The 11,740-nt window shown below is 41.6% G+C and overlaps 1 protein-coding gene across 7 annotated transcripts in view; it reads left to right on the forward strand.

Moving 5' to 3' along the window:
* FRMD5 (FERM domain containing 5) overlaps positions 1-11,740 on the forward strand; it is a 198,790-nt gene that overhangs the window by 183,405 nt on the left and 3,645 nt on the right. For 3 of the 7 annotated variants that reach the window (XM_072982123.2, XM_072982125.2, XM_020812193.3), the window contains 5 exons: positions 3,157-3,220; positions 3,946-4,037; positions 6,507-6,581; positions 8,392-8,460; positions 8,686-8,792. In XM_072982123.2, the coding sequence (XP_072838224.1) occupies positions 3,157-3,220; positions 3,946-4,037; positions 6,507-6,581; positions 8,392-8,460; positions 8,686-8,792 (407 nt within the window). Of the gene's footprint in view, positions 1-29; positions 2,539-3,156; positions 3,221-3,945; positions 4,038-6,506; positions 6,582-8,391; positions 8,461-8,685; positions 8,793-11,740 lie in introns of those variants that run through there. The other 4 variants (XM_072982124.2, XM_078380843.1, XM_078380844.1 and 1 more) reach the window with 3 other exon arrangements.

The following is an 11,740-nucleotide window of genomic DNA, read 5'->3' on the forward strand; positions in this document are numbered from 1 at the left end:
TCCCCTCCATTTGCTAAGCCCCATTTATATTTCTTAATTTGGGGTTAGAAAAGTGGGGGGTGTCTTATACATGGGGGTGTCTTATACATGGGAAAAATACGGTAAATAGCTGACAGAATCTTTTGGGATGAAGGTTCCCAGGTGAGATCTGTTCAAATCAGGATCATAATACGTAATCTGGGACCACTGTAAGTATAGCAGGTGAACAATAAAGGAAATCTACTGTATGATCAGAACGCAGAAAAACAGAAAATACTCCTGAATTAGTGGTAGTCCACAAGCTAGAAACAATGAAATGAAATGGAAGCATGGTGACCTAAGAGGGGAGCTATTCCTTTTACAATGGTCAGGAACAGGATTTTCTCCATGTCTACAAAAATACACAAAGTCTTCATTGCTCACTTGGGAGAAGCTGCCACCTACAGTTCTAGAAGGCATCTGGAGGAGAATACTTTGCTTATTTTTTTTTATTTTTAGTAAGTAGTAGGTGTGACAGCCTCCTCACACATCACAAAGGAGGTGTCACGTCACTCTCACACACTCTATTCACGCTGCCACCAACCATTCCCTCAAATGACTCTTCAAACTAATAAATGATTTTGAAAATAAAAACTTGTGTTTATTGGTTACAACAAAAGGAATGGTAAATCACTTTAATAACTCAAATAAAAAGGCAATAACTATAATAAAGTATCACTCACTCACACAGTCTCTCACAGACCCTTACTATATAGCACAGTTCTTCACAATAACAAACCCTAGCACCCTAACCGGTCCCTAACCAGTCCCTATCTAAAACACTCACACCCATTCACTCCCCTTATATACATTGGCTCCACCCCTTATGTCCCACCTTCCGTCACGCTATTGGCAGATGACATGCTGATACAGCAATGACGGACAGGTAGCTTCCCAGCTACAGTAACATTAGGTATAGAAGTGTGTGAGCTATACTGAGAGCCTGGGAGCTAAGCTGGCAGGGGAACTTGAATTCAGAATGCCCACGCACTGCATTCTAATCAAGCTAGCCCCAGTTTTCTCACAAAAAGCAGGGTCAATAGTAAAAGCTTTCTCTCTCATCCCTGTCATCATCTCAGTTCAGATCATCCTACTGTCCCATTTCAGTTCTGGTAGGGAACTGACATATTTGCTAATGAGTTAAATATTTTCAGATCTGCTTAGGTCCCCTAGTCTAATTCGTCTTAACATTTAATTTGGCCCCCTAAAAACTCATATACAGTATTATCAACCTGCTCTGGTAGCCCACTGTGGTTGCAGTGGAGAGAGGTGCTACCAGCCCCAAAGACCAAGATATTAGCTATAGGCTAATAAAGGTGCTTGCTAAGACGTTGTAGCATACAGCATTGAATAGATCCTTATAAAATCCTGTTTATTAATGCCAACAAGGAATTATTGCATTGAGAACTAGCGGGTTCTTTATAGATTAACAATATTACATTTTTTAAAATAATCGTATAAAACAGTAGCCCTGGTACTGTACAACCAAAGTCTGAATTTTTCCCTATTATCACTTCAATAATGTATTCTGCTGTGGCTCAACACTTTGGAAATATGTTTCAGTTGCTGGATGGAACGTGTTTTGCAGGTGATGCAGTGTGGTCTCTGTTTTTTAGAAGCATATCATGATTTCCAAGACAGTTCCTGCCAATTTTGGATTTACTAAGGCCCTTGTCCAAATAATCCCTGCACTTTGCCTATCTTTGTTGCCAGTGGTGGCTTCCAAAATAGAGCTCACTGGCTCATCAGAGACCTTGTAAAGGCCAAAGCAGCCAAACATAATGTATTCCTCCGTCCAAAAGGCAGAGGACGGGGTGGTGTAGTCAACAGAGGGAAGAGTCTTTCTGGGAGATTTGTGATATTTAGCAGAAATGGTGCTAAGGGTCTAGATTTCCTCAAACCTTCCTCTGTAATTTTTTCTGTACACAAAATGTTTAACAGAGCACAGCAGAGTGCTTCATAGTATTCAGCACCCCGTAGAGCGCTTCACGATGTGCAGTCTTCATCCGTGCAACTCGCAAGATGGATTGTTTGCCTCTTAGCTCTAATGTCTTTGTGAATCCATTTCTACTTGGGCCCCCAATCCCAACTGATAGCATCCTAAAACTGTCCCAAGCTGATTCTTGCTTCCATTCTCTTCCTGCGGCATTTAATCTAGTGAAAGAGAAAGTGGAAAGTATGATGGTTAGTGTTTAATGCTAGGAATCCTCCCCGCCACAGCTGACCTGGATTCTCTGTATTATGTCCACTGCCACAAATCCCAATGCAAAAATGATGGCAATTGCCTCTGTTTCCACTATATGACTGAAGGGCTCCATCTTCCCTGCCCTCCTTCCTGTAGGGCATAAGCAGAGCTGTGATATGGTCCATGCAATGTACAGTTAGTGTCACTTCTCTTGCTTTGTATTGTATCCCGTTGTTGATGTACCCCAGTATCCTGTTTGCCTTTTTTACTGCAGCCACACACTGGGCTGATGGCTTCAAGGATTTTTCTACAATAACCCCTAAACCCCTTTCCTGGTCAGTACGCTGCATGACTGTTCCATGTAATCTGTACTCTCAATATTTAGTTTGTTGCCCCCTAATGTATTTCTTTGTACATTTGTCTGCATTGAATTGCATTGTCCATGTTATTGGCACAGTCACCTAAAAGACCCTTCCGGACTCTGCTCCGGACGTGGTCGCATTGTGGCTCATTCTTGGCTGTATCTTAGATTTTGGCCTCATCAGCTAAATGTGGTTCTCTTACATTTGATATTCTCATCCAGATATGCACCTGTGTTATAATATACCAACTTTGCAAGGTGGCTCCTGGACCCCCCTCCCCCCCCACTAAGATGCACTCTCTATGCTGAGATCCCTCTCTCACCTCAGCCACTATCGTTGAGCCAGGAGTCCTCTTCTCTCACCATGTTACACTTTGGATGAACTGCAAATGTTGGACTTGAAACTCCTGCAACTGCTGTCCTTAAAACATTTTGTTAACTTTGCGTTTCATGCAAACAATTTGGTTTAAATTTCTGCATCTTGCTGGAACTTTTTCCACGCTGTGTGTGGGCTCTGCATTCGTAATGCTGTGTGACGGGAGATGCCTTGTGCCCCTGTGCTCACAAAGTATTCTTTTGTGTGTGCTTGTAGGAATGAAGTGACAAAAATGAAATTTGAAGGCAAGACATTCTATTTATATGTAAGTCAGAAAGAGGTGAGTGCCTCCTGCGGAACTGCACAGGTACCGTCCTTGCCTCCGTAGTGTTAGCATTCTGACAAGGGTTCACGTAGCTACCCTAAGCGCCCCTTATTCTGGGACATGTATTAATGGGGTTGATGCATTCACTTGAAATACATAAAGCTTAATAAAGGCATTGTCATGGGATTTTTCACTTGAAACAGTACACCTTATACTATTTTATTTATTCATTCATTCATTCATTCGATTTATATCCTGCCCATCTGGTATATTGTACCACTCTGGGCGGCTATGTTTGATTGTGTGTTCCAGTCCGCAGCTAACTGAGGTGTTCAACCCACACAAGGGTATTGTCAGAAGGGGTAAATCAGAGCTGGGCAGAGGCACTTGGAACGGGAGCGGAGTTGAAATGCTGATGTTGACAGGAGAAAACAGGCAGAGATATCCATGCAAGAAGACTGAAACACAGCATTACACTCCCATCTACTCTTTATATTGCACAGCAAATTACACCAAGATGTCTCTGCCATGTTTAATGGACACCTACCAAGATTAGTTAGCCTGTGGGGCTAATTGTAGAGTCAGTTCATAATCTTGTCAGGGTGGAAGTTGCACTGTTGTCCTTACTTCATTCAAAGAGCACTTGGGGACATTTGCATTTTAAGCTCTTGTGGCAAGCACGGTGCTACGTCAAACTTGTGAATTAACCTTATGGGGTTTTTTTCCTTGGCTTTTGATAGGAAAAGAAAATCGTTCTGACTTATTTTGCTCCAACCCCTGAAGCTTGCAAGCACCTATGGAAATGTGGGATTGAAAACCAAGCCTTTTATAAGTAAGTGTTTTACAAAATCACAATTTATTCCACCATTGATAAGGTATAATTTACAGCAGCCACTGCCAATGTAAGGTATGATTATAAAAAACAGTTGGGAAAAACTCAGATTGTTTGTTTATAACAGTGGTTCCCAACCTTTCTTAAATCATGACCCTCTTTTATAACAGCCAAGTAACCTGCGACCCTCCCAGCCACCTTTGCATAAAAAGGCATTTTTAATGGAGTGGAGTCATCTCTTTCTCAGAAAGTAGGGGCTTCTTTTCTCCCTCAAAGGGCCTGTTTCTCCGAAAAGTCGAGAAAGAAATGATCTAACAAGGGCTACAACTCATATAAAAGGTTCCGTGTGGTGTAGAGGATAGAGTGACGGACTAGGACTCTGGAGAACAGGGTTCAAATCCCCCACTTTGCCATAGAAACTTACTTTGGGAGAAGAACTGGTAAAACTACTCCTTAAATATTTCTAACACTGGAAGTCCTACTATGGTTGCTGTAAACTGGTTTTGACTTGATGCTCAGAACACACATCCCACTCATATCAGGTGACCTGCTAGCCCCCAGAAAACACTTTGCAACCCCCTTGGGGATCCCAACCCTCCCGACTAAGAAACACTGGCTTGGAATCTAGATTATCTCCTTGTTTCTCTTCAAAGCAGAGCAGGGCAACACAGGGATATTGGGAGAGAGGGAGGCCTTATTTCTTGACAGTCTCCTTTGCATTTCAACCCAGATCATCTCCACCCCCCCTTATTTTTACTAACATCTGGATTTACAACAAAGTGGAGGTTATGAGGCTCCCTTAGGACCCATTATTCTCTAGCCAGCCAATGCAGGACTGGTTTCAAGAGCACAGAATAGGAACCCAGCACATCAACTCCCAACTCTGTAAATTAAGCAGCTTGCAAATTGGTTGCCATGAGTATCATTTTACTTCTACCTCCACACCAGCTGGCAACCTCACAAGGGGTTGTAGGACCCCAGCATCTGATCCTTGCACTAAGTGCACATGTCAGAAGCGTGAAAAATGTGAAGTTATATTTCAGTAGAACATATTTTGTTATGAAATGAAAAGCCAGGTTTTTCTAATGAGTTGTCTTTTAATCACTGGGATGCAAAAAATGAAGATGCCTGCATTGCTTTACAAATCTCTTGTTTCTTCTCTGGCTTAATAAAAACAATGCCATGGTATTTTTCACATGAGCATCTTCTTGAACAGATAGTAGGTATTAACAAGATGATTCTATTTTAGTCTTGATCCTGTATAGAAAATAAGTATCTTATCAAAAATGGGTTCTAGAAGGTTCTAGACAGAACCTGAGGTAACATAAGCTAGAAACGGAGTGCCTTCCTTCCTTCCTTGTCAAGCAGCTCAGTCCCCGGTGGGCTCCAACAATTACATTAAAGTGAAGAACCCAGGTGTCCCAGCCTTTGGATATAGCCTGGTGGATTAGGCTACTTTCTTGATGGACATGGAATACTGGGCAAAAAAAAGCATTTTGTAAAAGCTATTCTTCAACTAAACTTTCAAAGACTTTTCAACCCAGAATTTAGTCTTTTTCCTACTCATATCTCCCACACTTGACCCTTATTCTGGGTCTGAAATTAATGCTTAGATAATTGGTTTTCTACTGCTAAGCAGCTACAGCTGGTGCCATGCTAATGATTCAAAGGATCATTTAAATCCTTTGAAGCAGACTGATATGAATTCAAAATTCTGATCTAGTTTTTCTCTGTCCAAAAAACCCTTTTTCTCATGTCAGTCAATGACAAGTTTTTTCATTTGGTTTGACATTCCTGTTCAAGATGTGTCTACCCTATACAGTTTTATGCCACCTTGACTGCCCTCGCTTTACTCTATGGAATCCTGGGATGTGAAGCTGGGCAAGGCATTTAATAACCTCAAATGTGGTTCAGTGGGACTTCCAATATCTTTTTTTAAAAAGAATTTTAAAGATTTCACCAAACTAGAGATCCCAGGGATCTGTTATGATGGAGCCATGGCAGTCGAAGTAACAGTGCTGCAATGAAATAGCATGGATACCCTCTTCAACAGTGGCTTCATCATTAGGTCCATTAAGTTGAAAGGCACTGCAGAGTGGCAGATGGCACACATTCTCCAGCAAATTGCATGCCATACGCTAGCAGGTTGTTTCTCTTGAATTTTGCATTGTTTGGTTTCTTTGCAGACTTAACACAAAGAAAGTAAGTGATGTCGTCAGTCAGTTCTGAGGTGAAACTGTCCTTCTTCATGACTGGCGATACCAAAATCAGTGGTAAATGGAATTTATCACATCCTTAAGTAGGTTGAAAATGAAGGATCCCTCTGCTTATTCACAGCAGCAGCCTTGGCATAATTTTCAATATATTTTCATCACTCAGTACTTACATAACACAAGTGACTGGTGGGGTTATGAGCAAATAAGATTTTTCATTAGAGGCCTTCCGCTTCTTCCTCACTTCTTGTTTTAGATTAGAAAAGTCAAGCCAAGTTCGCACAGTATCCAGCAGCAATTTATTTTTCAAAGGGAGCCGGTTCCGATACAGGTACGTGAACGGCCGTAACTAGCATTTACGGATCTGTTTTTCCACTTGACTTCTGTAATAGCTTGAAAGGACAAAGCTGTATTATGTTTAACTGTGTAAGAGAAGTCTCAATGCTAGGCAATGTATATTATATTATATTATATTATATTATATTATATTATATTATATTATATTATATTATATTATATTATATTATATTATATTAAGAGATGGGGGTATTTATATACGAATACTGGGGCCAGACCATCCACACGTGTCTGCTGTCGCTGCCTGCCCTACTCTTCCTTCCAATTGCTCCGGAGCGCCCGTTTGGCTAGCCACTCCTGGCAGAAGGTGAGAAGACAAGTCTCCCTGCAAGGATGATGAGTGGCTAGCTGACCAGGCGTTCTAGAGCAACTGAAAGGAAGAGCAGGGCTACCAGTGGCGGCAGGCACATGAGTATGCATTCTGGCTCCAGGGACCAGACCCTCTTTAACTCCAGCTGTGCAGAGAGGTATTCATATTTGCATATAAATACCCCCATCTCTTATAGGGACGTGGTGGCGCTGCGGGCTAAACCGCAGAAGCCTTTGTGTGCAGCAGGGTCAGAAGACCAGCAGTCGTAAGATCGAATCCACGCGACGGAGTGAGCTCCCGTCGCTTTGTCCCAGCTCCTCGCCAACTTAGTTCGAAAGCATGTAAATGCGAGCAGATAAATAGGTACCATTTCGGTGGGAAGGTAAACAGCGTCCCGTGTATAGCCGCGCTGGCCACGTGACAACGGAAACTGTCTTTGGACAAATGCTGGCTCTACGGCTTGGAAACGGGGATGAGCACCGCCCCCTAGAGTCGAACATGACTGACTAAATGTCAAGGGGAACCTTTACCTTTACCTTACCCCTATCTCTAAATATGATATAATAATATAATATAGCATAACATTGAGACTTCTCTTCCCCATCTCTTTTATATTATAATGGTTAAACCGCTGTACTGCAGTCAAAACTGTGCTCGCGACCTGGGGTTCAATCCTAGGTAGCCGGCTTAAGGTTGACTCAGCCTTCTATCCTTCCAAGGTGGGTAAAAGGAGGACCCAGCTCGCTTGGGGGGGGCAATGTGTAGCCTGCATAATTAACTTGTAAACCACCCAGAGAGTGCTTCAAGCACTATGGGGCGGTATATAAGCAGCACTTTTGCTTTATTGTATTAATTACAGTATACCATTCAGATTCAAGGGTCTGCCTTCCCCTTTATTTTCTACTGATGTGTTCTGCTGTTTGTCAGGATATATAGGAAATATGAGGAAAGTTCTCCTCCATGCACTCCACTGCACAGTCATGAAGCAAGAGCTTTCCTGCAGAACCTCTGTGTTAGACAGGATTGATGCAGCTAAGCTCATGCGACAATGTACATTCAGGAAGGCAGATTTTGCAGTCACTTTCCTAAAAGACAGGGCATTTGTTGCATTAGAAAGAAACACAGTTGGTTCAAAGTCACTATGAATTCCTGGAAAAAGGGTATTTACTTTACTTTTACTTTACTTTATTTGGACTCATACCCCGCCCCTCTAGACAAAGTTTACTTGGGGCGGCTTACAGAAATAATAAAATATAATAAAATAGAATACAATACAGTAAGATACATAATGATAAAACCTACTAACAGATGCATATATAGATTATCAAGATGAAACAATTGAGAAATAATTGTGCCTGGTGCCTCAGGCATACTTTTTCAAAACAAACAAAAATTAATTGTCGGCTTTAGCTACATGTTGGGAGATAGAAGGCTGTTGTCCATTCTTACCGTTTTTGTTCTTAATCACTTTCAGTGGCCGAGTAGCTAAAGAAGTGATGGAGTCTAGTGCCAAGATCAAGAGGGAACCTCCAGAAATACACAGGTGAGTGTGCAGCTTTAGAGACAAAGCATAAGCTCACCTGTGAAAAAAGGAAGCTTTGATATGGGGCTTTCGGGCTTGGATGGAGCCCACCACCTGCAAACTCCATCAGGAGACTATGTGTTGAGCACACTCCTGGGCCGCCCTTTGGGCTTTGCAAATCCAAAGGCAGTCCTTGCTTTTGCCCGTTTCATGCCTGCTGTTACTGTATGTGCTTTCTTTCTGTAGGGCTGGCCTGGTACCTAGCCGTAGCTGCCCTTCCATCACTCATGGGCCACGGCTAAGCAGCGTTCCCAGAACTCGAAGGAGAGCAGTGCACATCTCTATTATGGAAGGTGAGATTTGAGCACTACAGCAGCGTCTTGTTCCTTACTTCCTCACACTGCTCTTTTCATATTCACACTCTTAGCTGCAAATATTTTACAGCCCCTCCGAAAGAGGAAAGGTGATTTTTGGCTAGAGGCTCCTTAGCATTCATTAATTTTCTTTCATAGATTGGAATTTAATATTTAATTGAAGTTGGTTCTTTAAAAAAATGTTTTAAGTTGTGTTTTTAATTTAGGAGTGGGAAAGTATATATTTAGGAGTGTCAGAATGTCATTTCAATGACAGCATCTTACTCCTTTATATACATCAGTGTCACACCACCCTCCTGTGGCTGAATAATTCCAAGTGATTTACAGAAAGTAGTGAGAAAAGGCTACTTCATTTAATTCTTTAGTCACTCTAAAATGAAATGTGAAAGGCTAGCAATACCGTGGAAAATCAGTTTGCAAAAATTATACATTACGTGTTCTGCCTTAATTGCCAAAACAGTTCAGCAATAAAATGCTAACCTGTGGCGTTTTAGACCCCAATCTGTTATGCTTACTTATCATTCTTTACTCTATATACCTATACTTCCCCCTAGTCTTTCAAATTCAGCCTTCTTTTTCTCCACTGAAGCTATAGCCAATTAAACCAAACCATCACAGAACATGCAGGGATGGTGTACAAAAAGATTTTGTGCACCATGTGCTCCAATGCCATGCTGGATGCCGCAAATCAAAACTGATGCATCCTTGAGATTTGTTCGCTTGGTCTCTGTTGGATGGCCCCCAACTGGTGGGAGATGTTTCTTTAAATGGTCAACCAAAATCTAACTTATTATTACGTAAGACTATCAGTTTTTCTCCTGCCCTAATAGGCAGCAAAGAATGAGCCCTCTTTTATTTGTTATAGACAGCAAATAAAATATTTTATTTGTTCGCTGTAACTGTCTTCAGTCAGTTCAGGATTTTCAATGACCTGACATTTCCAGAGGTAACTAAGGTCACTAAAGCCAAACCGGACATCTTGGAGAACAGGTAAAGCTCCTTTCCAAAGGAGCTGGCTCAGTTCTCCCTCTGTGGTTGCAGGACTGAGCCCTGCTGCTCCTGGCTGCCTCACACATACCCCCAACATCAGCCACCTGGCCCGGAGGAAAGAGGGCTTTTAAGCCGGGAATGCCCTCCCGACTGAGATTCGTCTGGCGCCGACACTGATGACGTTTCGGCGCCAGGTCAAAACCTTCCTGTTCCAGAAGGCTTTTAATTGAAATAATATTAGCTGTGGGTCCGATGGCAATTTTTATATATATTTTAATTGTATTTTAATTGTTTTGAATTTTTATTGTATTTTTAATTTTGTAAGCCGACCAGAGACCTTTGGGTAGTACGGGCGGCATATTAAATAAATAAATAAATAAATAAATAAATAAATAAATAAATAAATAAATAAATAAATAAAATAAAATAAAATAAAATAAAATAAAATAAAATAAAATAAAATAAATAAATAACTGTGCAAACATATTCCTGGACACTGCTGAAACCTGCGCATCCAGGCTCAGGGCTGAAGCCAGGAGCATGCCCAAGTTGCAAACTTGACCTTTCAGGAAGAATGTAAAGCTACCCAGCACAGGATAAATCCCTATTCCTTGGTCTGTTCTTTTGACTGAACAGGAGGACCTGTGACTTCTCTTGAAATTATTCACCTTCATCCAATCCAGGACTGAATCACACCATTCTAGGACCAAAACAGCCTCTTTGGTGTTGCATGCAAAGGAGAGAGTCAGATTTCATCAGCATACCAAGGGCACTGAACCTCAAAACGCCAGACAGGAGATTTCATGAATATTTTGAATTATATATATGAGGGGGAAGAACTCAAGCCTGAGGGACACCACAGACCAACAGCCATGGTGTCAAACAAGACTGTCTCAGCACCACTTTCCTACCACGCTCCTCCAGGAAGGATGAGAATCACATGAAACAATCCCTCCAAGATCCCAGAAGAATGTAGTGATCAATGGCATTGAGAGCTGCTGAAATGTCCAATAGAATCAACACTCCCTATTCCAGTTCCTTGTGTTGTCTTCCCACAATGTGAAGGTGACCAAAGGTGCCTCTGTCCCGTACTCATAAGCCAGGAAGGGCAAGAGAGCCAGGATCCTCCCCAAGGATCTTGTTCACACCTTCAGGCCACATTAATTGAAACATTTCCATTACAGTGGAACCTCTACTTAAGAACTTAATCCGTTTTGGAATGGTGTTCTTAAGTTGAAACGTTCTTAAGTTGAAGCAAAATTTCCCATAGGAATGGACTGAAAACCAATTAATCCGTTCTGGCTGTTTTTTTGTTATGTAGAGGTGCGTTCGTACATTGAAGCATTAGTTCCCATAGGAACTAATGCAAAGCTGGTTAATACGTACTCTACCACTAGGGGGAGAATTTTTTTTTAAGATGACCTAAGGTTAAAAAAAGAGCAGGAAAGGTTTTTTTTCCTGTTCTTATCTTGGATTTCTGTTCTCAAGTAGAAGCAAAATTTAGCAAATGGAGCTGTTCTTAAGTTGGATTGTTCTTAAGTAGGGACATTCTTAAGTAGAGACCCCACTGTATCAGGGGACAAGAAGGGGTTAGTTACACCATCCAGTACAAATGCAGGAGTAGTTGATATAGTTTTCTTCCTTCTTATGCAACATCCCAGCAGCACCTTCTCCACTCTGCCAAGTGTGCACAAGCTGTACCGTCCCTCCATATTCACACAGTACCTCTGTCTTTCAAGATGTTGTCCCTTTTTCTTCGTGTCTCTTTGTTATTTGCTTCTGTAACTCAACAATCCATCAAAATCAGCAAGAACTCCACGATCAGACATGTTCTCATAATGGCTCTTCATTTGCTTCCCATTTAAAATGTGAATTGGAAAACTTCTAACTTCAGGGACACATCACATATTTTCAGCAACCCAGTAAAATGGAAAAGC

The sequence above is a fragment of the Pogona vitticeps genome, chromosome 12, assembly GCF_051106095.1.
Source record: "Pogona vitticeps strain Pit_001003342236 chromosome 12, PviZW2.1, whole genome shotgun sequence".
NCBI classification, from domain to species: Eukaryota; Metazoa; Chordata; class Lepidosauria; order Squamata; family Agamidae; genus Pogona; species Pogona vitticeps.